Genomic DNA, 27,628 nt, shown 5'->3' with positions numbered 1-27,628 from the left:
TATATTGCTCATTTGCTGCTAAATTACAGCCTATTCATTTCCTCCTAAGCAGGCTATTAAGCCATGTTGTATCACATGAGGAGTGTTTCGGAAGTGTTATCACCGTGCAGTGGGGGAAAGGGTGTGTTGGCTTGTTTTGCTTTTTTCAGAGGTAATTACAGGGTCACACTGATCCCCAGTATCAGTGCCCTGCCCCTGCCGAGTGACACCCGGCATGAATTCGGCCTTGACTGTTGATTTTTCCACGTGCAGAGCCTGCCAAGGACTTCATTCAGCTGCAGAGCATTTGCTGATGCTTCCTCTCCCCAGCACTTGGCCGTTATTTATTTTTCTACAATTAATGCTGCAAGTCTTTTATGACAGCAGAAGATTTTGCACGCACAAAAATAGTCAGGAAGCGAGAAGTCAGGGCATGTTGCACTTTCCCTGCCATTTTATCGCTGACCGCCATCACCAAGTGTTTCTTTGTCCTCTGATACAGCCCGGCACCGTATGCCCTGCCGAGCACAGACCCCACGCTTGCCCTACGACCGCTGGCGTTGGCGTGGGCACGTACTCACATGAGGGACCAGCCGAGGTAGACGGCTGTGCTGCCCCAGTACATGGGATTATCCAGGATGTTGAAGGGGAAGCTGGTCACTTTTGCCTCCATCAGGATGCCGAAGTAATCACCTGCAGAGCAAACAGAGGGTTGCTGGTTAGGCTTCGTGAAGCTGGGAGTCGCGGGGGGCTTTGGCATGCTAATACCCTCCTTGTGCCACAGGACATCCCTGCCAGGGATGCAGAGTGAAGGCGAACGAGGGGTTTCGCTGCTGACTTCCAGGCTGAGAAAAGAGCAACAAATAGGTTGGCTGTTTACTCTGTGTCTATCAGCTTTTCCGGGAATGGGTCTTTGCCCATGAGGAAGGTTTGTGCATTGCAACGAGGCTACGGCAGCCATGTCCCTCATCAGGAGGCAGCTCTCGAGGTCCCAACTGGCTGATTCTGGCTTTCTCATTTGAAAACTGCCCATCTGATGCCACTTGACGAGGAAGCAAATGCATAGGATCAAATCCATCTAATGGGGAAATAAGCCCAGCGCACTGTAATGGTGTTCCGAGATGTTATAATCACGACTGCCACCACCAAATGCCCTCATTCAGTGTCACCCTTATCTCATAGTTCAGAGAATTTCTCAGAATTTCAGAAAATAGCACCTCTGCCTACAAAACACTCAATTATCGGCATCATGATGATGATGATAATAGGTGATTGTCATCTGTAATGAGGAAAGCTTTCAGAACTGTCAGCATCCAACCAGCTTCCTATCTATCTCGGAGTAATCCTTCCACCCTTCTGAAAGGAGCCTGGAAAAGAAATGACAAGCAAGGAAATGTTGTGCAGCTTCTGAGTGGCATTTTGGGGGGGAGAAACGGCTGGGATGTCAAGCTCTGATTTCTGCTGGTCTTACTTGCGAGAGCATGAAGCCCAGCAAGGATTTTGCTCTACGTCCACTGTACAAGATGCAGCATCAATCACGAGGAGCGGTGCCGGTCCCTCAGCTCAGGGAGCTGCCGCAGCCCTGGGTCGCGTTCCCAGCTCTGCTGCCAGCCCATTTCCTGACCTTAGGCAAGTCCCCTCCATCCGTCCCGGTGCTATTGTGCACCGATCATAATATCAATCTTTCTTATAGCGCGGAGGGCGGTGAGGATTAATGTATGGTGAGAAAGTGCTCAGAAATCCAGATAAAAGGCATTACAGGAGTGCAAACTATTCAAGGTTATTATTATTACCTGGATCGCAGTGTAATTTCTTTGACCTCACACGGTGCAGAAGCATTTATTTCTAAGGATAAACAGCGCCTGCCCAATTAGACAATGCTTTTGGGCTTTAACTACAGGCCACTAAGTGGGATAATTGCCTGGTATTCATACTATATGTTCTCACAGTTACTTGGCAATGCATCTCTGAGATTGTTCTGGTAGAAAGAACACATCACCCCCCGCCACAGCCCATTTCTGTGCTTTCTTATGTGTCAAAATGCTTCATTATCCCCTGCCCGCCCTCATCTTTGGGCTGAACACCTCGCTCCCCAAACGGCGCTGGCACCGGGGAGGTTCGCACAAAGCCCTGGGTCCGTGGGGCTGGCAGGGGCTTATCTGAGCCTGGCAGCGGTGGGGCTGCAGGACCCTCCGGGCAGGCTCCCCGCAAGCAAGAGCACAGAGCAGCTGAGGGGAGCAGGCAGCTCCCCCAGGACACAAGCTTCTCCGATGTAAACCCTGCCTCTAAACCCACACAGTTAAATGAACACGACCGTCACAGAGGACCTGTGATATTTTTATATTCAGGCAGGTGCTAAGGGAAAGGACCGTGCATCAGTTTGCACAGCACCAGCCTGGGCATCTCCTGTGCCTCCATTAAGCCCCCGAATCAGGAATCAGCTCCTTGTCAGGCTGGGGGACTTTGGCATCTAATTTGGGTTCTTTTTTGCTGGAGGTCAGTGTAACCATCTCGCTGCACAGGGTAGACACTTTGGATCGTGGCAGCAAAAAGCCATCTGATGCACTCCGCAAGGTCCCCCACGGTCCCCAGAGCCCAACCTGGGCTGATGCACCACCTCCCCTTCTCTCCCGAGAGCCACCAGCTTCAGCATAGCCCAGTAACAGACTTTGGTCAAGTCAGATTTACTTGAAATCTTGGTCAGCACTGGAAGGAACCGCGCTCGGGTGCGAGACAGATGGGCTCAGACAGGCAAAGCCGCCTGTCGGTGCCCTCAGCCTCCGGGAAGCCAAGCCCTCGTCACTGCGTTCGTCAGGAAATAGGGCAAACGGCGAGGCGGACGGCGCTGAACTGATGCCCGAATCCCTGCGAGGGCATGGTGCAGAGACAGGGCACCGGGAAGATTGCTCTGCAGGGGAGAGGGCTGCCGGGGTGAGGGGCCGCATCCAGCTGCTGCAAACAGAGGCTGGGGTCGGCGGTGCTGTGCGGGAGACGGGGTGGCACGGAAAGGCTTGTTGGGTGACTCACGCGGCTCCTGCTGCACCGTTTAGCCCACGCTTAAGAGACAAAGTGCTCCGCAACCGCTCCAAAGCTTAAATGTGCTGTTAAAGAGGAATCTAACGCGCAGCCCCAATGCGGCCTCTGTGCCCTGCCTGGTTCAGCCCTCACTGCTGTAGGAAAACCCAGAAGGGAAGGATCAAATGCTGTTCCAGTAAGTTTTTGAAGTGCTTGGGTGTCAGAGGCTCTCTCAAACCTTCTCTTGAGCTCAGATACCGACTGTGAGAAGAAGCTGGATGCCCCCTTCTTGCCAAAGCAGTGCAGCCCTTTGCTACCTGCAGTCAGAAGTGCTGTCACTGCTGGGGGACCCTGCTCCTCCTGCAGCGCCAGCACATCACTAAAACCCTGCACGCAGGAGGACGTTGGAAGTACCAGTCCCAAGTGAGTCCTGAGCAAGAGAACATCCCACGTGAGATCCTCAGAGACCTGCAGACCCCTTGTCTTCCCCACAGCTGGGTAAGAAACCACGCTGAACAGTGTTCTCCATTAAGAGTTTGCTGACTTGGACTCGTGGGGGCTTGCACGGAGCAGAGAAGCCGCTATCGGTCCAAGGATGGATGCTCTGTGGGGCTCCAGCTGGGCCATGCCTCTGTGGCACAGAGGTCCCGAGCCAGCCTGGCTGCACCAGCACATGGTTTTGGCATCTCCCCGTCCTGACTCAGCTCTGCCCCGGCACCCGTCATGCCCCGGCTAGCAGAGAGAGCTGGCCTCGCTCCCTGCTACGTCATGCAAGGCTTGGAGCTGTGCAGCCTCAGCCCAGTGGCAGGGAGAGCCTCCGCCGGCCGAGAGGATGAAGCAGAAGTGCCCGATACGGGCGACTAACATCTGCCTCTTGCCTGCCCCGGGGGGTTACGGGAGCCACCGGCCATGCAGAGCAGAGGGGGACAGGGCCGCTCTCACCGCTTACGCTGAGCCTGACTCACTTGTTTGCTTTTCCCCAGCGGTTCAACTCCAGTGGATCCTCCTGGTCGGATGAATCAGGCTTTACGTAAACAACCCCATACCTGGCTGAAGTTCAGGAGCATTCAAGCAGCTCTTGCTGGTGGGTACTCCTGTGCCCGGCCTCTCTGGACATGTCTCCGCAGGCACAGCATCGCTCCCGGGGGCTGCGGGTGATTTTGGAGGACGCCGGTACCCGGTAGCTGGGGGACAGGGGTGTAACATGGGGCCAGGAGCGGGGCTGCACAGATGAAGGGTGAGGGCACACATTCAGGAGTGCCGAGCTCTATTTCTGGCAGTAGGATCTTGGCCAACTCAACACATTTCTTTGCAACTCCACTTGAAACCAGGAAGGCTTATTACCTCCCTCTCTTCTTCCTGGCGACGCTGCAGGAGCTAATTGAATTTGGTTTGTAAAGCACTTGCAAAAGCACAGCCTAAATGCAGTGTCAAAGCTGGGGCTGTGATTATTTCAGCCAGCGGGAGCTGCCCCTTTCCTTAGATATTTATTGTTCCTGTCTCTATTTTATTTTTATGAATTCCACACATACTGGCATGTTTTTAAAGTCAACAACGCTAATAGAATTACTCTCTAAATGTGAAAGCAGGCACAGTGGAAAATGCCTTCTGCCATAAAGCGGCAGATAAAAGAATCTGTCAACAAACGTCAGGTTTATTGCAGAGGGAAGAGCAAACGAGATCTTGCCTCGGCACGTGTGTCGAGCGTGTGGGGGCTCAGAGCAAGGCTGCCGGACAGCTCGCACCCGCTGTGCCTGCTCGCAGGGTCTGCACTTGGGGTCCCTTTTCTGGAGGGCATTTGGGCTGTCAGATGATCAGCTGCTTTCCAAAATTTCAGGCTTGACACTGAAGGTGATGGGACTCACCGTATAAAACCACTGCACCATCTCCTCCGTGCGAGGTGACGGCATGGTTAGATCACGCTTTGGTGATAAAGCCAAGACCAAATCCAACAGCCCTGAAGGCAAGGAGGAGGAGATTCTTACAGGACTCTGCTCTAGCAAAAGACCCCTCCAAGGATTAAATGCACTTTCTGGTTAAGCTGTTGAATTTTTAGTGCTTACCTAGGAATGTCCCAGTGAATCCCAGTGCTAAGAAGCTGGAGATGACAAACAAGATCCCTACAGCCAAGACGGCCAAGCCCGAGTAATAGGCCCAGTGGCAGTCCAAGCCCTCCAGCTTCGGCTGGCTCTTCATGGCTTCTGTGAAGCTGTTGGAGAGACAACAAGGGCTGTTAAAGCGGCGACTCATTACTAACACCATCCACCTCTCCCTGGGAGGAGACGCGGGCTTTGGGAGAGGATGCTACTGAGGAGGACCCTTCACCGCGTCCCTTTTTCCACCTGGACCTACTCAACCTCCCAATGGCAGAAGCAAGGAGCCAAAGCCTTGTGAGCAGCCAGGGCTTGACCTGGGGCAGCTCTTTCTACTTGCAACCCTTGCTCACTCCTGGAAATACCAACCCCACTGAACTACAGTATCAAAAGCTTTGCCTTGCTCACCAAACCCCAGGTTTCATCATGACCGGGAGCTCTGGGAAAGACGCCCTTGCGAATGCTGGAGGCTGCGATGCCTCGGCACAGGACTTGAAGGGTTGGAAACAATCGGCTGGGTTATCTCGTGCTCCCACCCCCGTTCCTCTCCATCAAAATATTTTGCAGCGTTCATGTGTTAGCCACGTGCCCAGGAGTGATTCATGGCTGAAGCCTGACAGTCAGGGGGAGGATTGGAACGGCGAAAGGAAAATACTAGAGACACGCATTTTCAAGTGTGAACACAGCTCCTCAGCTCCAGGCTCGTTCAGGCATTTCAGGTCTGACCTTCCAAATACTCGTTTGTGAGTGGAATAATTGTGACCCCTCCCTTCAGCTCCCTGAACCTTGCTCGGAGCAAGGCTTGGCAGGCTCAGCATCTCACATAGCTCCGATACAAACGTATGGCTACAAAGGAGACAACACTGTGATTAAAAAAATGTCTATTAATAATAGTGAGAGGAGATAACAGACCCGCAGAGCCATACACAGTGTTTCTCCACATGTTGCTGATACATGAGGTAGGAAACTTGGAACCTTTTTTTAAGGAAAACCCTGGAGGCTGAAATTCAAGTGGAATAACAGCTCTCCCATGCCTCTGGCCACCGCTGCCTGCCAGGGCTGGGCCAGGAGAGCTGCTCCTGCCCGCGCTCCCGGGCTCCTCGGCTGGAAAGTGCTTCCGTGCCGTTACCTGCAGGGCTTGGGACAGTTTTTTTCCCTGATGTCCAGCTTCCCCAAGCCCTGCAAATCCCTGGATTTTCTCTGTTGCCCAAATGAAAGCTGAGAGAGACAATCCTGCCTGCCCAGCTGACGGACAAGCGCCTGGAAAGGCACCTTTCGAAGGCTCAAAGACCAGACGGCAAGTTACATGCACCAAGCAAAGTCCAGGATTATATTTAAACCCCATGGTTTAGGGACCTGGATGATATTTTTTGTTTTCCTTGGAGCTCATTCCTACTAGGTTTTCTACTGCCGGGGAGTTTTTAGGACCCCAGAACAAGCCATTTAATCTTCGCTTTGGACTGGGGCAAGGAAACAGAACACAAAATAAATGTAATGTGCTTGTGAGTGAGCAAGAACACAGCGTCTTGGTGATTTACACTCTGCCCCCCACGCTGGAAATTACAGGGAAATTCCCTTTTCCAAGGAGCTGAGCGCAGGCACAGGAACGCCAGCGTGGCCCCGGGCAATGTAAGAGCAGACGTCCCCGGGGCTGGCCCTCCTCCAGCGCCCAGCACACCTCCCTGCGCTCTCCAGGCTCATGTTGGTTTAGCTTAAAATCATTACTGATGGGAACACACACATCTGGCTGCAACGTGAAGCGGCAGCAGCTGCACAACCCTTTGTATAATTTCCCTGGTATTTATTTTTAAATGACACAAAAGTCTCCCCTATGAGGAAGCCCAAATCTGCATCCCTGCTACCAGCGCTGCCTGGGTTTGGGAGGAAAGCAATCCCCCTGTGCCCGTCCGCCTGAGCAATCCTGGCCTGGCCCGTGCTCTCAAAGCACAATGTGACATCCCTGGGGATGCTCTGGAGCTCTTTGCTCCCGCAGAGGAAGATGCTAATGCCTTTTCACAGCACTGGAGGTTTGACTCTGCAGCTGGCCAGGACCTCTCCACAGGGTACCAGCACCGGGAAGGGATCTCCCAGCAATCAAAAAACGCTGCTGCTGATCCCTGGGGAGGCAGGTCTGGGAGATCCTGGATCCCAGTTCCCAGCAAAGAGACGGGTACCAGAGAGAGGTGCAGCTAGAGCACAGTGCTTGGAGGCTGCTCCTCGCTCCAGATGAACTGGATTCATGCTATCTTACATCCTTGAGGCTCCTCTATCCTACGCTAGTGACCTGAGTTGGCCTCAGAGCAGGAGAAGAACAAAGGTGGCTTCAAGACCGTTGAACTGGTTGACTGCAAATCAGCCTCTGAGGTTTTGCAACCAGCACGTGACATGGTTTGATTTGGCAAAGCTGTCTCCCCTGCTCCAAATGATCCCATCCTTCCTTTTCATGGTCGGATAGGCCTGCATTAGTTACCCTCATCAGCATGTCTTGCTCGGTCCCCTACTGTTTGGCTTACAGCTAGAGACGGAGGTGTTTGCACGGAGATAATGGACTGCCTTTCCCTCTAGTAATGTTTTATACCTTCCTAAACATACTCTCTATTTGCATTAAACATGATGCGCGCAGGAGTTTTCAGAATTGGTAAATAAACCTTTTAGGCATTTATGATGCTGGGCCTTGACAAGCAGCACGGAGTCATCAATTATTCTGGCATCCGTGACTGCTCCTCGGAGGCGGGGGAGCCTCACCACGCCGCGTTTCACCCTCCCTGGCAGGGGGAGGACAAGGTGTTGGCCATCTCCCTTGCTAGGGGAGCTAGTCATGCAGCCGATCTGTCATGAAACCAGTCCCTTTCACCATGTGCCTCTGAGTCATGTTTGCTACAGCATTTATTTCTGGCTGCACGACAAGGCAGCGGCCCAGCTCGGCACCCAAGAGGACACCAATTAAAGCCACGCTTTGTCTCAGTACCTGGAAATGCTTTATGTGCCAAGCGGAGCAATTGCCATGGTGAGGAGCATCCCTCTTACCAGCGCAGGGGAGGGGGGGGCTGGGCTGCGACCTACTTTAATCCCATACCCGGCTGCTATCACAAGGACATCTGCCATCGGGGGGAGGCTGGAAGGTGCCCCCAGCTTTGGCAAATGGAAGTTGGGAAAATGGGGCTTCCCCTGACATCTCCCCATGCTTGCCAGCGTGAAGCATGATACCAGAGGCACCCATTCTCCACCCCAGCAGGGAAAAACCCCAAATCCATCAGCTCTGCTCTGGCCAAATTGGCAGATTTGGCCAATTCCTGGCAGGGCGCAAGCAGCCGCTGCGGCTGTGGTTGGGCTGCTCAAGTGCCACAGCGTGGCACAGGGTTTTGCATGGGGAAGCCAAGGCAGCGGGCGTTGTTCTGCCCACCCTTCCCAAATCAGAGACACGCTTGTTCAGACACTCAGCTGTTGCTGCACGCGTACCACTGCTTTGTGGGAATCATGGAATGGTTTGGGTTGGAAGGGACCTTTAAAGGTCATCTGGTCCAACCCCTGCAATGAGCAGGGACATCTTCAACCAGATCAGGTTGCTCAGAGCCCCGTCCAACCTGACCTTGAATGTTTCCAGGGATGGGGCATCTACCACCTCTCTAGGCAACCTGTTCCAGTGTTTCACCACCCTCATCGTAAAAAATTTCTTCCTTATAGCTAGTCTGAATCTACCCTCCTTTAGTTTATCACATAATAAACCACATGAACTGGAAAAACACTCAAAATGGTACTGAAGCACGGGGTCGGAGATGTCACGCAGGTGGGCTTGCAGGAAGAAAGTGGGAGCGAGGGAAACAGGCTGCAGGTCCTCTCGCTGGGACGCAGAGGGGACATGGGGCCAGGTTTGCATGAACAGGCGCTGATTTATTCAACCGGAGAACGGTGATTGCAACACCAGAAAACTTATAAACCCACAGCCCAAATACATCTCCAAAGGCCACATGGAGCACAAAGTAAATCGGGAAATACCGTACTAAGAGAGAAGCTGAGCTTTTTAGGTCTCTAGGCCTCTCTTGGTGGCCCACAGTGAGCATATTTTGTAATCCCTTTCCCACAAAGGAGGGTAAAGACCTCACCCAGCAAACTGGGTCACTGCTGGGAGCACAGCACAGCACAGCCCAGCAGTGCTCCCTTTGCCTGATCCCAAAAATCAGCCTGGAAACTGGGGCTGGCAAATGCAATTGGGGCAGAATTGGGCCAGGGCCAGCAGGCAGCAAGGAAGCAGCGGTGGTGCAGGCGGCCAGGGTTTCGGAAGCAGCAGCCGCCGCTGCAAGGTGCCGTTCTCACCATGCGGGATGTCGGTCCATCCCCCACGCCTGAGGTTTTGTTCCTCTTGGCAAAAGGAGGCAACGGGGGTAAAACCATCCGGTGGTGCCCAGCAGCACACACTGCAACAAAAGATCTTGTTCATTCGAAAAAAACAACCTCAACAACACTAAAATCGTCCTGCCAATACCACCGGCAATTGTTAGCCCGGTCATCATCTTCACAGCTTCTTTTGCCAATAATTGACTTTGCTTTTCTGCCAGCGCCGGTGTGCATGTTATTTAGGTCAGCTGGGGACTGTGGCAGCTTCTCCCCTCGCCTCGCATCTCAGCTGCCCGGTTTCCTCATCTGGATGAGGGGACACGAGGTGTTGTTGGCTGCCTGGGGCTTTTCCTGGACAGCCATCAGAGATTGCTGGCAGCATCGCTCAGAGGGAGCACTGGCTCCTTCAGGCCACACTCGATTCCCATCATTGAACTTGGTCACTTCTGCACAAAAGGCCACGTGGCTCTCAGATCGATACCGTTTACACCATGCTTGTTCATGGTACGAGCTCACAAAACTAAATAGCACTGAGCACAAAGGCGAGAGGCGCTACCAGGCAATGACGGATAACCCCTTCCCTGTGCAAAATCCCATCCCAGGGTGGATTCATTTTCTTGGAAGCATCAGCTCCAAGCGAGAAGCCTGTCCATGCAGGAGGCCATGCCCAGCGGGCGGCATCAATGAAGGACTTCATGTCAGCCGGCAGCACGGTACCCACCAAGCACATTGCCAAAGGCACTGCCCTCGCTCAGCCTCTGCAGGGCTCACTCTCACTCGAGGCATCATGGCCCCAGGCACCCCAAAAGCCTCCCATCTGCAAACCCCCCCCCCCCCAATTCAGGGTGTGCACATGGGTGCTGCCTTTACAGCTCAGGCAAACACCCCGAGACCCTTAAGGTGGGAAGTTCATAAGCTCCCTGCATACAAAACCACCTGCACATGCCTGCCCCGAGATGGGGAGTTTGCCAGGGTGTGCAAAAGGGAGCGCAGGAGGGCTCGGAGGCAGCACCAGTGGCTAATTGTAGAGCTGATGCAGGGAAAGATATCAACAGTGCGGTAAGGCAGGAGGGAGCGACACTGGATGCAAGTCTGGAGGGCATTGAAGGTTGTCACATCCCATGTCACACAGGTAACAGTCATAAACTGCTGGGGTAGAGCAGGCAGAGCAGATAGTTCAAAAGTTCAGGAATTGTTTTCACAGATAAGAGCCTCGGTGATGGAAGTTCCCTGCTTCTTGCAGCAACAACACTGCTGTAATGAAAATAATCACTGCACCAAAGCAATTAAGGATGCTTGTCTTGTGCAGTTGACTAAGCAGGTCCCCCCCGGTCACAGGTCATTCTGGATTGCTTCTCAGAAAGAAGCCAAGGCTGATAATGAAGCTCAGAGCTGGGAAGCACCTAATTGCTTAACTGAACACAAGACATTCCTCTTCTTACACCCAAGGTATCTCTTCGGAGCAAAGCTTGACAAGAGCATCACGGTGCCGAACCAGGGACAGGACCACAGCAGAGACTCATGTGCGGGGTAGGAGGCGAAGCAGCCGCGCAGCCCAGCTCCCCGGTGCTTTCAGCCACGATGCCAACCCGCTTGCAAAGTTTCTGTCTGCTCTGCCCTCCCCTCCTCCGCCCCCAGCTTGGAGCCTTTCAAAAATTCAGTTGCAAAAAGGAAGCTGGTTTTTAAAAACAAAAGAGACATCCCGTGGGCTCCTCAATTGCTCCCTGGCAGCCCCCACCCACATAAAAAGTCCCCAAAGCATGCAGAGAGGAGTTTTAAAGGATGGATTACAGCACTGGGGGTGGAGGAACCCCCCTGAGGCCGCCTTTTCGCTCACTATCAGCAGCCAGCAGGCTCCGCGCAAGCGACCCCAACCGCTGCGCACAGCCGAAGCACGAGTTTGCGCTTTGCCGGCTGGATTGCCTCCGAGGGGCTGAGGAGCGGAAAACCTGCTTTCATCAGTGCGCTCCAGTACAAGTGACTCAGAAAATAAAATAAAGGGAAAAGTGAAATAGCAAGAGCGGGTGAGACTCGTCCCTCCCGGCATCACCGGCCGCTGAGATGACAGCGCCTGTGTCCTGCAACCCGGGAGCTCCTCTCTGGCCAGCTGAACCCTGCGTTTGGAGCTGGCTGATATCTTCATGCAAGGGCAATGGACAGGATGAAGCCTTCCCAAACAGCACAACCTCTCCAGGCTTGAGCAATAAGCCCCAGGCAGCCCGGGAGGGCTCGCTGAGCTGGGAACGGAGGCAGCGAGTCTCCCAGATGTGTTTCAGGGCATCTCCAGCAGTTCCTGCTCTGATGACCACCCTGAAACCATCCCATCACTCCCACGGTTAAGGGCTTGCCTTGCTTGAACAGCCTCCAAAGCCTGCTAGCTGTCACTCGGGCCAACTTCAGTACCCAGGACAGGCAAGGGAATAACCCAATCATGTTGGAACACCTGGGCAAAATAAACTTCACATTGCAATCATCTGAAATGGCCTTGGCCCATCGGGGTGGGCTGGCAATCGCAGTCGGCTAGTGTTTCATCCGTGTTCTGCTAGGAGTGAGCTGCCCCATCTTCTAGGGACCCTCCTCCAAAACCAAGGTCCAAGTGGGGCTTTTCCAGCCCCCCGGGTTGACCTTGCTGTCTCCTTCAGGACCTGACTCGTGGGCTGCACAGGCAGAGCCACCCCCAACGAGCCCCGCAGCACTCACAAACTCATCGCATAGAGCAGAGCCAGCGATGCCAGCCCTGCTAGGGCACTGAGGGGTCTGCAGGGGGAAAGCGTGATGTAGTGCTGGGACAGATGAGGTCTCTTTGGCTCTCCCAGCAGTTCCCCATCAGTGCCTTGCTGTGACCCAGTGAGCCTCGCTGACCCAGGAGCCAGCAGGACCGCTGGGAATGGAGACTGTCCCTCCATCAGCTGTGCTTTTAATTACAGCCAGGCACAAGGCTTTGCATTGCTTCCCAGACAACAAGTGACTATGTCATCTGTGCAAGAGTCTGCCGAGACATTCTCCAGCGAAATCCAAGCCCGCTGTGTCGCTAAGACATCAGCAGAACACACACATGCCCTCTGCATTGCCCGCATTCAATTATGGCCCCGTTCATTGCAAGCTTTCTTACAGTTTCTGCAATAAGCAGCAGCTGGGACAAATGCAGAAGGGCAAGGGCAGGTCTTGGTGTCACTTCCAGGAAGGCCAAGCTCCTAAATACATGTGCAAATTCCAACCTGATATCTCTGTGCCTGCAAAATTACCCAAAGTACTAAACAATCCATTAGCTCTGACCCTGGCATAATTGAATCTGGGAATTTAGTAAGAGAGTCTGTCTCTCCTAACAGCGTTGAAGATAGAGCCTACCAGATCGCAGATAAAGTGCTGGCATTGAGGAAATCTTCTGCAGTAAACCTCTCTGCTGCACTCAGAACGTCAAAGGACATATTCCCATGGTGTATGGTGCATCAGTCACACAATACTATTAGCTAGCACAGGTGGTATTTAAAAAGATCGCAGATAAGAGTTTAAAGAGACTGCTTGCTAAGTGCACAGATAATCCCGCTCTTCTACACAGCAAACTGCGGCTTCTTAAAAACAGGTTTGATATTGTTTATGATTTTTACAAGAAAATTAAAAAATTCTGCTGTTACATATGATCCATCCTGTGCAAACAGCCCTCCTGTCACCTGGGCTGCTCACAGGGCAGGGGAAACCATCTCCAGAGAGCGGAGCAAGGAAACCTGCGACGCTCAATGGCTGCTGTCACTGATGGTTTTGGCCACGCCACTGCATCCCCCTCGTCTTTATTACAAATCCTGGAATAAATCTGCTGCTGGCTGAAGGTATCCAGTGATGTAAAAGCAATATGCTGAGGCCAGATCCAGCACTGCAGAGTAAATATCCCTCATCCCCCCACCCTGTAGGGGCATTTCTCTGCATTGATACATAGCAGTAGGGTTAGCTCCTTACCAATGGCTCCGCACACAGTTAAGCATCAGGATAACAGCACCCAGGCAGTAGCAGGCAGCGTGTGGAGAGCCGAAGACTCGGCTGAGCGCTCGTGTTTTGTGCTCCCATCTGGCTACCTGAAGAGACAACAGAAAACAGAGCGGGTAGTCGGGGGTGCCAGGATGCCGCAGGAGCGAGCCCCGCAGCCTCCGCCCCACGTCTGCGTATCCCCAGGGATATGCACCGTCTGCATGGCTTTGGGCAAGAAGCAAGCGGAGACCACTGATGGGACATGGCTTAAACCAAATGGGGGATGAAAGCTCCTTCTCCTACCCATGCCAGCCCCTGCTAGCGCTTGCATTGCCCTGTTCACCAGGCCAGCCAGCAGCACTGAGGCACTGGCTCAGTGGAAAAAAATGGAAAAAAAAACCCCTATGCATCAATTTTGGGGAATATGTGGCCTGGACAACATATGTCCAACAAGGCTGAGAGCATTGCTAAGGCTGCGCCCAGGCCACCAAAGCCAACAGACCCCTGCCATGGAGTCTATTATTGCTCTCCTGGAAGGAAAAGAGATCCCTGAATAGGGGATGGATCACAGGGACACCCAGCTCTCATTTTCTCAGCTCTACCATCTCCTACATCCAGCTGCAGGGATGTAGGAGATGGCAGAGGGGACCATAGGCTATATGGGACCATAGAGGGGACCATAGGCTGTATGGCTATAGGAACCATACCTGGCAGGAACAACCCCTCCCTGCTCACTTCCAGAAAAGTTTGCAAGCACTCCCCCAAGCTCCCCCCAGGTAAGACCTGTCAGCTTGGCCCAGAGAACCGCTTCCACGTGTATAGGCTGAACCAGCTGGCCTTCCTGAGCACCCAGCAACTGCAGCCGTGAAGGGCTCACCCGCACTCCTCACCCATCCCCGCACGGCTGGCTGAACCCAATCCACGCAGCACGTCAGTGACAGCCAGGACTCACACACACGCACGCAGGCAGCATCTCCGGGGAGGCATTAGCATCCTTTACAGCACACTTTTCTCTGGCTGCAACGTTAAGCTCCGTGTTCTGCAGAGCAGCAGAAGCTGACGGGCCTCTGCCCAAAGTGCCTGGCAGCTGAGGAGGTGCCCCTCTCCCCCTGGGAGGCTGCTGCACGCAGGTGGCTGGAGCTGCTCCCAAAATCTGCAAAACTGGATCCACTCAAATCACCAAATCCAGGACTCTCACTCCCAAGCTTATGAAAATCCTTACAGCTACTCTGTTTTCTACCTTTCCTGGATCCCTCAGAAAGCTGTCGCTGTATTTATTGCCTCTTTTAGGCTCCGTTTTCTGGCGCCAAGCTTGGGGTTTGGATCAGACCCTAAATTCAAGCCAAGCAAAGCACACCTGGGCAATGAAGCAGGAGGTGGGAGTCAGCAGAACATCTCGGCACCAATTTACTTCTCAGACACAGCTGGCACTTCACTAGCTTCAAATGCACTTCAGTCTCTCGCATGGAGCCTGGGCGGCTTTTGGGAGGCACCTGCAACCCAGCTATTCATCTACTCTGAATGCATTTGGTCATTTATTGGCTCTATTTGAGCAGAGAAAGGTGGCCTTGCAGGTCCCGCTTTCTTCCCAGGCTGATACAGAAGCACAAAGTGCTGCTGGTGGAGGGGGACCGCTGGCTTCAGGAGGGGAGAACGATGAAAACCTCCGATAAGCAGAGTACTGATTTCACATGCTGAGAGCTGATTCAATTAGTTATGCAATGATTGCTCTGAAATTACAAATCCACTCATGACAGAAAGAGCTGCTTCACTGCCTTTTTCTGGCTGGTATAAATAGTTTGTATTCTAAATTGAATTTAAAACACTGTGCGTCATGCTGCTGCTAAAATGGGAGCTGCTGTTTGAGTGCTGCAAGAGAAAGAAATATAGGGTGAGTTACCACCTTTGGGAAGTAAAAAGAAGTGACCAGACCAGTGACTGAGTCACAGATGGAAAAATGCAGCCACATGCCAGTTATCTGTACCAACTATTTTGGCAGCATTTGCACGGATGGCAGCTCCTGGCTCGCTTAGAGAGCTTCGCAAAGCATCTCAGACGGCGGCAGAGCTGAAGCTGAAAGAGAAGGCAGTGCCACCGGGATCAGAGGGGAGAGCCTGCGTGCTGCTGGGAGCCGTCGAAGCGGCCTCGTAATTACCCTTGCCTTTAGAAAGGCACGTCTGGGCAGCGACAGAGCGTGGCGGGGCGAGGGGACGTGTTTCCGAGCCCTTTGGAGCTGGCTCGGCTGTGTTGGGATCGTTCCCAGCACAGCCCAGCTCACACTGCATCACGTCGCTGCTGACTCCCTGGCTGGGACCGAGACGCCAACTTTTATTTAGCTGTCACAGCCTTCAGATGGGACCCTGGGCTCCTTTTCGAGCCCGCACGGGAGTCATCACGAGCAAAACGGAGCGGGAGCCTGCGTGGGGCTGGAAGCGGCGGCGCCTGCCAGGCCCCGCGGCGATATTTCAGCAACAATTAATTTGTTCCGGTTCTGGTTCTATTCCTTGAACAGCTAATTAGTTCTGGCTCGGTTCTAATTTTCTAACTTTAGTAATTTCTAGCTAATATTAGCTCTCGCTCGACCCACGGCTATGCAGCTGGCTTAATGGTTTTATAAAATCATGAGCTAACGTGTTATTATTTACTGCATGACGGATGCAAAGTGCTTTCAGCATCCTCCACGGCCACGTGTGGGACGTGGCAGGGCTGAGACCGGTGGCCTCCCGGGGAGGGCTGTGGCTATTCCCGGTGTGCCATTTGCTCTCCCAGCCGAGGCCGGCACCGTGCTGCCCACGGGCGAGCACGGCATCGGGGGGGAAAAGCCCCACGCCACGGCTGTGTGTCCTGGTGAGGGAGGGAAAGGAGCATTTTTATTTTTCTTCCAACCTCCAAGTTTGGAAATGGAGTTAATACAAAGTTTCCTGACTTACCCAAGGGTCAAAGCAATAGAAAAATTCAAGGCTCCTTTTCCAAAGCTCTCAGCCTTCTGCTTTTACTTTAGGATACTTGGTGAGGGCTGTAAGTAATTTTTTTAATGTTTCCCCCAATGCTCGTTATTGAAATAAATCAACGAGCGGATGCGGCTGCAAAGCTGGGGAGTGCTCTTGGGTCTCATGTTCTGCCTTTGGCAGGCCGTTTCGGCGCTCGTTGGGGGCAGGCGCAGCCGGCTGATGTTCCCAGGGAATTGCCACCTTCTCTATGTAAATTTGGGGCTGATTTCTACGTAACCGATCCAAGCCATCTCCCCAACTGCTCGGGCAAATGCGTAAACAAAAATGAAAGCACCAGCACGCATCCCCAGTGGCTGCCCTGATGCAAAATGGAAATGCTCTGAGTTTTCTTTTCTTTTTTCGGGCAGGCAAACCTTCCCGAGCCACATCGAGAGGGGCCGCAAATATCCATTCGAAAAGCAATTTCATCTCACCAACCTGCCTCTGCAGCTGATCAACGGGAAACGCTCTTTACAGCTCTGTGTGCATGGCAGGCCATCGCCTCTCATTAATATTTAGTATTTGTTTCAAGGAAATTGATTATTTTTGTCTGCCATCCAGGGAAGCTGGCTTTTGAATACGCTACATTTTAATTTGCTCAAGCCCAGCTCTGAAATAGAGATTTTGTTCTCTTTTGCCCGACTCCATTTCTATATCTGGCTCGCCCCAGAGATGAGGAACGAAACCAGAAAGCGCAAAGGCTCAGGTCTAAGGGACGTTTTGCATCTCGATGCTAATCAGCCAGTCTATGTCCTCACATCGCCCCATCACCATAGTATCCAAAGAAGACCGAGTGGGCGGTAGTGAATTTAGCCTTGCGGCATGCCTGGGAGGCTGGGATGGATTAGCAGCTCCCTACAACGCAAGGGAAACTGAGGCACGGGAGGGTTGAGGTGAGCGGCTGCTTCCCAGCTCTCTGGGGAGCAGGGTGGCAGGGCTGTGCTCACGTCCCGGGAAATCCCAGACCCATCGCCCACCCGGGGAGATAGATGCTCTGCCCGCTTCTGGGGATGCTCTTGCCCTGGCCAAACCATTGGCATAAAAATGTTCAGTGCCCAAGACCAGGCTGGACAAAAGATGACAGTGAATAGGATACGCTGCCTTCACCATACCTGTCTCGCAGTATTTGCCAGCATGAAGGATTTTGCCATCACGCGGGCTCTGGGAAGCAACCCACCGAGAGACCTAAAACTCAGAGATTCCATGAAAAGCCCAGAGGAAGAACGATCAGCTCCTCGGGACATGTCTGCACCCTGGTCCCAAGAGGATGCCTGTGCATAGGAAGAGCCCTGCATGCATGGACAATTCAGCCCAAACAAAAACATCCTTAAGATAAAACCCACCTGGGCAAATTTTTAAACTTTCTCCTTCAGTCTGACCTCTCCTAGGCCAGCCGTGGGGATGCGTCCTCCTGCAGGTGCTGGGGCAGGAGAAACCCTGACTCTGGACTTAGATGGCTCCATGTGAGCATCTCCCATCGCAGGAGATGCGCCCTGGCTAGCTCGTAACCCGATGAAAGGGCAGGAAACCTGATGTTACCCTTATTTCACCTATGGGGACCAGAGGCACCGATCTGTTCCCCTGTATGAAAAATCCATTTTTCCTTTCTGATTCCCCGGAATCCCTCGTTAAAGCGTAACGACATTCTCTGTTCTCTGTCACTGCTTAGATGCTGGAAAACAACCCTGCTTGCAGCTACTATGCTTATCGAAAAGACAGGGAGGAAAAAGATACAGCTGAGCACCCAAAGTCTGACTGTGGTGCTCCCAGGAGCGAGCAGGGAAGCAGAGCCAACGCAGAGCAGCAACAGCAGAACAGCCTGCAATGTAAATGCACATCCACCGCCCGCCTGCGAGTGCCGGGGCTGGCTGACCTTTGCCGAATGCCGGAGGAGCCAGCCTTTCTGGCTGTCCCGAGTGACCGCGGAGGAAATGAGCGTGGCCTGACCTTATCCCTCCCAACGAACCACGCTCGAGCCCCTCTGCGGTTGGCAGCGCCTAGCGTGTGCCGGTTTGGCAGCGCTGACGGTGCCGGTTGAACATCGCGGCCAGGCTGAAAGCTCCAGCCCGGGCTCCTGTGGCTGCTCAAGGCAAATGTCCGAGCGCTCGTGCTGCTTCTAGGTGAGAAAAACTCTGCTTTTCTAGGAGACTGCAGGAGAGATGGGAGGGGAAACTGCAGGGCTGCTCCTGGGGAGGATCGTGAACGGCAGCCCCGAGGGGTGTGTGGGGGCAGTTCCTGCAGCCCGCTGGCACGGCACTGAGCCCCTGGCACAGGAACAGCACTGGCCGAGGCTGGCACGTGCCCATGTGCAGCCTCATCCGAAACACTGGCCCACCAAGCGCCCGCCCCAGCACCGGGCACCGGCACAGGCATTCCGAAGGCATGTGCAGAAAACACCCTGGGGACTGGCGTGCCACTGGCAGCAAGAACATGATTAGCAGGAGCTCTGGGCAGCGAAGGCAGGAGAAAAAGAACAGAACAAACCACGGTTTAATTTGTACAAGCTGGTAATTATAGTCGCTATCTGTCTGAAATCTCTACTGAGTTTATTTAAATATGTTCTCCGTGAAGGCCATTCAGACAGGAATTATCAAGGTGTTGCAGCAGAGGAGATAATGCCATGCAGTTTTCAACAGATCAAGGGCTGATTAGGAGGAATTAATTAGCTGCTTAAACAGTCCTTGACTCGCTGCAGCAATTAGCCATCACCTCCACGCAGTCACGTTCCCCGTGCAGCAGTGGCGGCGATACGAAGTGCCCGTCAGCAGAACTGCCTTCCCCGTGCCGCCGGTGAGCACTGGGCCAGCCCCGGGCAGGCACGTGGCCCGGGGAAGGTGCCCCAAACCCACAAGGTTTAGCCCATGGCCAGGGCTCGGCAGACGGGCAGCGATGCATTGGGCTGGGTGACTCCCTTGCACCCGCCACGGTGCCCATCGCCCGTCGGTACGCGGGCGTCCCTCGTGCCACCCAACACGAGGCAGACAACATGTCTTCCCTCTTCCAGCCTTTAGCGGGCCAGTCCCTTGTGCATCCCCCATCCACCACCTCTTACATGCTATGAGCCACCAGTTCTCAGCTGTGCTCTACCACCAGGGCCAGTTGATCATCCAGCAGCCTTAACCCCGCGTGCCATCGCTCGCTGTCCCTTTGGCAGGGCGGGAGCATCACCCCCACCTCTGCCCATCCGAGCCATCACCAGCCTTCCCCAAGCCCTCGTCCCACCCAGCCCTGCCTGCTGCAGCCCCTCCGTCCTGCCGCAGCACGGCTCGGGGTCCCTTGCTGCTCACCCCTGTCCTTCCCAGCGCAGCCCGTGGCGCAGGACCCATCTGCAGGGTGCAGCCCAGGTGGGCAGCAGCTCTGGGGCTGGCTGGGAGCGGGTGCTGCAGGGCAAGCACTAAACCATGGAAAGAGCTGGTGTTGCAGAGCTGCCTGGGGAAAGTAGGCTGAGCTGGCCCCGGCCGGACACTTTCCAGAGGCAGGAAGAGAAGCCGGTGCTCAGGGGCGACCGTGAAACCACTTTCTGTCCCTCCTGCCAGCACAGCACCCCGGGGGAGCTGGTCACAGGCTGCCAGATCCTGCCAGCACCACGACAGGCTCCACTTTGTTTAACTGCTGCCTGCCTGCACTGGGAAAAGCTGCGGTGGCTCTGGACTACCAGATCTAGAGACCGAGTTATTTCTCTGAAGGCTTCTCAACTTGCAGGCACTCAATTACAGAGAGCCATGAGACGGTAATGGAGCCTGAAAGCTTTTTAGCAAATTATTAAAGCCCTGTGAAGTTCCCCTACTAAATACTGGAGCAGCAGCTTCCAGTTCATGCAATTAAAACACTGAAGCGATATTAGAAGAGACAGGCACCGTCTTAACAGCTTCATGTGAGCTGTAAGACAACACAGGCCAGAGACTTTGCCCATGCAGCTTGTAAAGGTCTTTTTTATGATAATGCACCAAGAAAAGATGCACCCAGAGAGGGGCTGCTGATGAGCAATGGGCACTGGTGGCAATGGGTGACAGCCCACGCACATGGAGCTGGAGCAGGGCAGGGACTCCCCATCGGAGCCTGGAAGCTCCGGGCACCCCGACCTGATGATCAGAGACCTGGCACGTGTCCCAAGAGATGGGGACAGGCAGCTCAGCCACAAAAGGTCTCCCCAGGAGGCTACACCAGTTAGTTCTTCCCATTTTCCCACTGGTATGATGGCAATAACAGCTGTCAGCAAGCCGCAGCTGAGCAGGATAGCTTAGCTTATCCGTGTCTGCCAAGGGCTTTCAGTTTGGAAAGGAAGGCGTCAATTTGACTCAAGGAAGACTTTTCCATTGCCTTTCACGGGCTCTGGATGGGGGGGTTGTTGTTTATTCCAGCCAAAAGAAACAGCAGTGGGGTTTCAGAGAGATGGGGTTTCAGTACGTAGACTGGCTACGCAGTGATTCTGCAGCATGGAACAGCCAGTTGGAACGACGGGGCTGTACACCCAGGTGACAGAGAATTTCACGGAGGGAAAAACCACACGTTTGCAGGCTCTCGCAGTGGAACCTGAGGCTTGGAAAGCACAAAAGGTTACAAAGAAATGAGAATATCCAAGAGGCTGAAGAAGAGAACTATCTACAAGCGGAAAGCAGGGCCGGCTCCTCTCCAAAACCAAGGGGCTGGTTGTGGAGCTACAGTGCTGAGACGAGCCGGCGTGACAAACCCTCGCTGCCTGCAATGCCCACTGCCCAAACGAGCGGGTTAAGAGGACGAAACGCAAGCTGGAGTGCCTCTTCTAGTGACTTTTCCCCGACGAAGCTGGCGTGCCACCACCGAGGGGTTCAACGTGGTCCCGTCTGAGCACTTCGACACAGGGAGAAGAGTAAAGTGGAAAGATGACTGTTAAAGAAACCCACAGCCTGCCTCCACAATGTATGAATTTAGCCTAAAAAATAAACCCCCTGCATCCATCCCCAGTGAATGTAATTGGACTGAAATGGCACAGGTCACCTCAGCTAACAGCCTTGAACTGGGGAAACAAAACAAGCCCGCAGGTAAACAGATAAGGGTTTTGTAAGGACTAGGTACGCTCTACCTCAAAGCCATCCCTTGAGATTACCTCCACACGAGTCTTTACCTTGAATCCACTCATGATGAACAGTTAGATAATAAATTTCATTTCTCTAATAGTGTTTATGTGATTTGTCAAAGTACCATCTCATTAGCTGGTTGCAATAAAAACAAGCCCCTGCTTAACGTACGCCAAGGCAGCCCGGGTCTGTCGATGTTCCATGAGCCACATCCTCTCCTCTTCAATAAAAACAAAAATGACACGGAATATGCGCTGTATTTGCTAGCAATTTCCAACACAAAATCTGAACAGTTTCTCCTCAAGGCAAGGAGCTCATGATTTATGTCCGAAGAGCTGGAAGCTGAAGGCAGGTGATTTCGAGTAACCCAGAACAAGCTGTGTTAATTAATTTTGAGAGTGGGCATTGGGAGCCCTTACCATCAGCTCCCCAAGACTGAGCAAGGGAAGGGTGACGCGCTCCAGCTGCAGGGAATCAGGCTGCACGGCCCAAACAGACACTCCCGGCCAACAAAACCCATGGAAAAAGTATTTGCGAAATAATGATTTCTCCAGAGCGCAGCACGGGATGGGGAAGGACCTTTCTAGTCCCAGTCTGGGATGTGGTAGGGATGGCCAAGCGCTGGGAGGGACATGGGCTGCATGGGGGAATGGGGAGCCCCCAGGATCCACCCAGCTTCTCTAAAGCAATACAACCAAATAAAATAATCTCCCGAGATTAGGGCAAGGCAGAGGCTGCACCTACACAAGTATTTGGGGCTCTGCCGGAGCCCAGAGGGAAGGCAAGTGCTGCCAGATGAGCATCTCATGCGCTGGATGGTGAAGCATTTTGCCCAGCGTTTTGCCGGATTTTTTTTCATCTTCCATGCCCAGATGACTTGGCCCACACTCAGCTTCCCATTGCACACAGTTCCCATCCAGAAAACCGCAAACATCATATTTTCATACATTTTTCTGAAGCTCAAAGCATTTTCTCTGAGCGAAACAGGTCTGATTTTGCTCAGGCAGTCCATAGCAGGCACCTTCCCAAACCAAGCAGAAGCAAAGGTGTGTGTTGGTCTCTTGAGTGATTGAGAATTTTCTGCCCATCTCACATCCTGTACTTGCTTATTTTTTTTTCCTGTTGCTCATACTCATGCAACACTAAAAAAAGCAAAGCTGGGGAAAGTGCCTGAAGTGTTATACACACAGCCGCTTTACCGAAACAGGCTGTCTACCCAAAAGACCCATTTTCAAACAAAGCAATCCAACAATAGCACTGACGATGTTTGAACTGGCATTGATTTAGAAAGACAAGCTCTTTGCTGCACCACACTGTCAGCAAGCGCTCAGTACAAATGCCACGTTACAAGACGAACGCCTCTCTTTTTTTTAAGACTTCTCTTCTATTTTCGCGCCTCTGCTCCGTTGCGTTATTTCCAAATCAGGCCCTGGAAACCAGCGAATCCACAGTTCTAAGGTCAAGCCCCTCTGAATTCACTGCAGACTTCAACACCTGGGGTTTGGTTTTAAATGTAGGGACAAAGCTTTTTATCTTCGTCACAAAGCATCTATCCTGCTCTTCAAAGCTTTCCAACCATGGCTGCAACCCTCCAGTTCAAATCGCTATCACCGTTGCAAATAAGGTCAGCCTGATTAAAAAACAGTTATTCTAGCTGGAATAAAAATGGAGAGTCTTCAGCAAGTGCATCCTATGTAAGAAATATCCTCTTACTGAACCGAGACAAGTCTTCACTGGCTCCAGGTAAAAGAAGATTGAGGTCACCTAACGACTCTGACATTTCTTGCAGCCTCTGATTCATTGCAAAGAGACCGTATAAACCTATACTGGAGATGTCAGCCAATTCAAGTGGCTTTTTGCTCTCCCGTATGACCTGTATTTAGTTGCAGCTCTGATATGTGTTCAGGTACCGGGGCTGTGTGAGCACCCAGCTCTTTCTCCGTGTCCCCAGCCAGCTGGACCTGCAGATGGGCCGCTGCCGGCAACCAAAAACTGGGGCTGGATGCCGCAGTATTTCAAGTTGGGCAATTCTTCAAGCAGATGTGGCCCATGGGAGTGGAAATACTTTGGCTCTGTGTCTTAAAGATTAAATCAGAAGCTTCGGCTTACTCAACATACAAGAGTAAGAAGGAGCTGGCAGGAAAGAAGGGGATGGAGAAAGGCTGGGGGTGATCAACAAGCAGAAGCCTCTCGAGACGCAAACACGTCAACACACAACCACACAGCCCCATGCGGAGGAAGAAAAAGCAGCTGAGCCATCCCAGCGCTGCCTGGGATCTTGTGTTTGATGTGAGGGTTTTCAGACCCAGGCATCATCTTTGCAGTTTGCTCTCATTAATAGGTTTGCTTGCATTCCAGCTCAGCCCAGCTCATTAGCCACACTGCCGAATCCAACACTAATTCTGGATCACTCCTATTGCTACAAATAAATAATAAAATTGCCTCCACGCAGGGGTTGTTTTCTTCCTCTCTCCCCCTAACGCAGGTCTGGTAGCATCTCGTGTATCCGTTAATGAAGTCCATTATATCCAGAGTTTCTCAGCAAGTAAAAATTACAATCATTAGCCAGTGTCTGACGAGAGACAGAAACACCATTTCTGCCCGGGCTGGCAATAACAGTACGCCAAGTACACGTCCCAGTGAGTCGAGCCTTGCTCTCCTGTAATATGGTACCCAATGTTCTTCATTAGCATCTCTCTTTTTAATAGAGCAAGACAGCGTCCTGCGGCAGGTCGCAATTACACACAACAATTAATTCAGGCAGAAACAACGACGGGTGTCACAGAGGCACATTTTGCAGCGGGGTTGTCAGAAGGTCAAGTGGAAGATGATTAGGAACATTTTAAAGCCCTGCCTAAAACCAAAAACAAGTGGAGGCACAAGTGACAGCACGGTAGAGGAGACTTGACTGGTTTCCTTGTAAACTACTTTGTAATTTTAGTTTTAAATAGTAAAGAAACACAATTATTCGTTTGGTCGTAATACCCCAATGACCAGGACCAGTAGTCTCGGGCCAGGACTTCTTGTGCTATTTGCAAACAACACACAAAGCCGGCTCGGCTTCTCCCAGAGCTGCAGCCGCTCTCTTGCTGCCCTTTTGTGAAATTAGGGTTTAATTCTCTCGAATAAGTCTGCTAATAAGGACTCCCAACACACCCGTCCTCTGGACAGCGTGTACTTGCTCATCGCTCCCCCAGGGGCTGTGATGGGAGGGGGGACGGGGAATGGGGGAGAAAAAAAAATACATCTCGCAGAGCACAAAATGCAAGAGAAATCTAATACCCCTTCGCAGAGTAGTGAGAGTTCGTTGGAAAAGAGGTACTGGTTGCACTGGCCGCACTCGGTGGAGCGCCGATTTTGGCTGGAGGGCCTCCCGTCCTCTCGCTGCTCGACATATCACGTTCCACGCTCCGTGTTAAGCCTCCCCTGGGAACATTTCCCACGGCACCGAGGACACGCATGTTTGCGATGCTGCTGTCGTCCCAGCGGCCAACAATAGAGAGGGACAATTTGATCTTTATGTAACGCGGGCAGGCGCCCGCTCTGTTCCCCTCTTCTCGGGGATGGGATGTTCAAACCGCGCAGCACAACAAGTAACAACAATCTGAAGGGTTAAATACAATCATCAAACCGCTTGGGCTTGCTGGTGTTATCACTGGGGTTCCTGTGGGTGTTGATGGGTGTAACCACCTGCCCCACGGTATTCGTTCAATGCAAGAAACGTAACCCAAAAGCCGAGCGAACAATCAGTCATCCCCAGACCCAGTGATCTGCGCTGCAGGGGAGCTCCTTCCCCCTTTTACAGCCTCAAAGCCCAATGCTGAGATGCATGTACGAGTCCTGCACGCAGTGCTCAAACCCTCTTACAGTCTTTTGCTCCGTGCATTTGTACCGGAGCCCTGCGCAGAGGTGGATGGGGGAGGCTGAGCAAGTCCTTCCAGCTAAGGATCCCCACACATCCACACCAGAGACCAAATCCTGACGGGTACAGGCAGGAAAGTAATGTTCCTCAGTTGGGCAACGCACTCGCTTTGGCTTCCAAGTACATCAATCTCTGGAAAATGATTGCACGACAAAGCCTTGAAATGAAACTAATTCATTGCTGCTCTCCAGCCTTGGGAATCAAATTAGTAACTCTGCAGTCATTAAAACAATGTCCTGGTAAAAATAAACAGGAAAGGGCACTTAATAGGAATGCTTCGTAGTTAAAAATATTGTATCTCGTCTGAGGTCATTCAGTTTTTAATAGGAACAGCCACGCGTGCCCCAAGGTGATGTGATTTGGCATTACTCCAGTCCTGTTTCGGGCATACACTGTAGTCACAGACGGATGGACGGGGGTTTTTTCCCAGTTCAAAATTCTCCCCAGGATTTTGCAGATTGATCATCTGCTGTCAGACTCACCGCAGAAAACACAGCTCTGAGGGAAGAGGCAGGAAGAGAAACATCCGACTACATGGGGGGATTTGGGATCCCTCTTCTCTTCACCCAGCAAGACTAACAAGGAGGATGCTCAACTTTTTCTTTCTAAAAGGGGCATTTCTATAGCAAAGGAGAGGCTCAAGCCAGAGGCAGGGACACTGAGCACCAGGCAGGCACAGAGCTGATGCTGGAGAAAGGGCAGGAGGCGAGAAAAGTAGGCAGAAGGAGTAATGTAAAGGATCATAAAAGCTGCATGTACATTTTCCTTCCCTGAAAATGTCTTTGTGCTTTTATGGCAAGGAGCTGCTACAATTACAGCTTCTTTTATAAGCGAAGCACAAACCAGATAATGAGCAAACCTCCCACCGCACAAAGGAGGCAACGAAGGCGTTCTGTGAGCCCTGACGGTCAGGCTTCCCCGCAACAGCCAAAGGCAGAGAAAATTGCTAAAACCCATCTCCATTTCACCCACTTCAGGGGTGTGAGCTGCTCACAGCCTGCTTTTTCTTCCCAAAAGCACAAAAAGGATCACACCAAAAATGATTGTGCCTACGCAGACAGGGAGTGAAAACCCTTCAGCCAGACAAAGCAGCAGCTCGCACATCCCGACCTGCAGAACAAGCCCACGACTGCATCATCCCTGGTCTGGAGGAGTAAAGAGAGGGAACAAAAAAGATTTTGCAAGGAAAAAAAAAAAAGGCAAGATATTGCCAAATCCAGACGAGCAGGTAATGCACCGCGGAGGTTCATGATTTCAACGACACGGGAGAATCAAGAGCTCCTGCCAGCCTTCCTCTCCCTGACCCCAACATTTGCTGGGAGATCGGGGGAGTTTGACGAAGCCACACGCAGGTGCGCAAGCCCGGGGCTTCCAGCTTTTCTGGCAATCAAATTTGTGGTCTTCTAAGAGAGTTGCCCCTCTTTCCCTGCACGTGAGCAAGCACGGAGTTTCGGATGGCTTGGCAGAGAAAAGGAAAATCCGGCAGCGGCTCGCTGGGTAGGGCTATTTCATCCCACTCCACAGCCCTTCCCCTGCGTCGGGGTCACCCTCCGAAATCAAAGCCCCGTGCTCTGAACAGCCGGTGCACCGCTGCTCCCATCCCTGTGCAACGTATCAACCAAAGCCACTGCCCAGGCACGCTCTGTGTCCATAGCTCGTGTCCTCCATCAACGTAATATATCAGCACCAGCTTCCAAAAATCGACTATTTCTCCCTGGGCTGGGGTACAGGGGTTTCAAAGCTTTGTCAGCATGCCTTAGAAAGGGGAAGGTAAGGGAGCCGACACAGGCAGGCAGCCATGGGGGGAGTGCAGATACTTGTTTGCTTTAGCTGATATGAAGCTCCTAATATTTACCAGGAACCACTACTGCTGTGATCTGGCTGCTGAACTATCTGGTTTCACACTCAAGAGAGCAGGGATGTGGGATGCTCCTGCCAAGTGCCACTTCCAGCTGCTCGTGTCATTGGGGACATAATACAGGTGGAATAGAGAAGGAGGGGTTTGCTTTACTGATTTACTAATCTACTTTACTACCCATCTCCTCCTGCCATGTGAGCAACTGGAGATAAGTGTCCCCTCAGAGTTCGTCAAGGGGGGGAGAAAGCGGAGAAAACGAGGAAGCATTTTCTTTGGGGTGCCAACCTTGCGTGCCACCAGCCTGCCGCAAGCCGGACCCAGCACCCCCCCCCCATTGAAACCCCAACGCCTCCCTCCCCAGCCACGAGTCTCCAGGCAGGCAGGAGATGTAATTGCATCGTGACAGAAGCCACGCA

At 52.6% G+C, this 27,628-nt stretch overlaps 1 protein-coding gene across 5 annotated transcripts in view; it reads right to left on the bottom strand.

Moving 5' to 3' along the window:
* PEMT (phosphatidylethanolamine N-methyltransferase) overlaps positions 1-27,628 on the bottom strand; it is a 43,592-nt gene that overhangs the window by 6,693 nt on the left and 9,271 nt on the right. For all 5 annotated transcript variants that reach the window (XR_012044933.1, XM_072878093.1, XM_072878091.1 and 2 more), the window contains exons 3-5: positions 13,377-13,492; positions 5,058-5,203; positions 561-672 (exon numbers count right to left, since the gene is read on the bottom strand). Coding sequence is in view for 4 of the 5 variants with exons in the window: in XM_072878093.1 (XP_072734194.1) it covers positions 561-672; positions 5,058-5,203; positions 13,377-13,492 (374 nt within the window). In the remaining variant the exon portion in view is untranslated. The remainder of the gene's footprint in view (positions 1-560; positions 673-5,057; positions 5,204-13,376; positions 13,493-27,628) is intronic.

Source organism: Ciconia boyciana, chromosome 13 (assembly GCF_034638445.1).
Source record: "Ciconia boyciana chromosome 13, ASM3463844v1, whole genome shotgun sequence".
Taxonomy (NCBI): domain Eukaryota; kingdom Metazoa; phylum Chordata; class Aves; order Ciconiiformes; family Ciconiidae; genus Ciconia; species Ciconia boyciana.
Note: the sequence above shows the minus strand (reverse complement) of the source record. Positions and strands in the feature narration are given on the sequence as shown.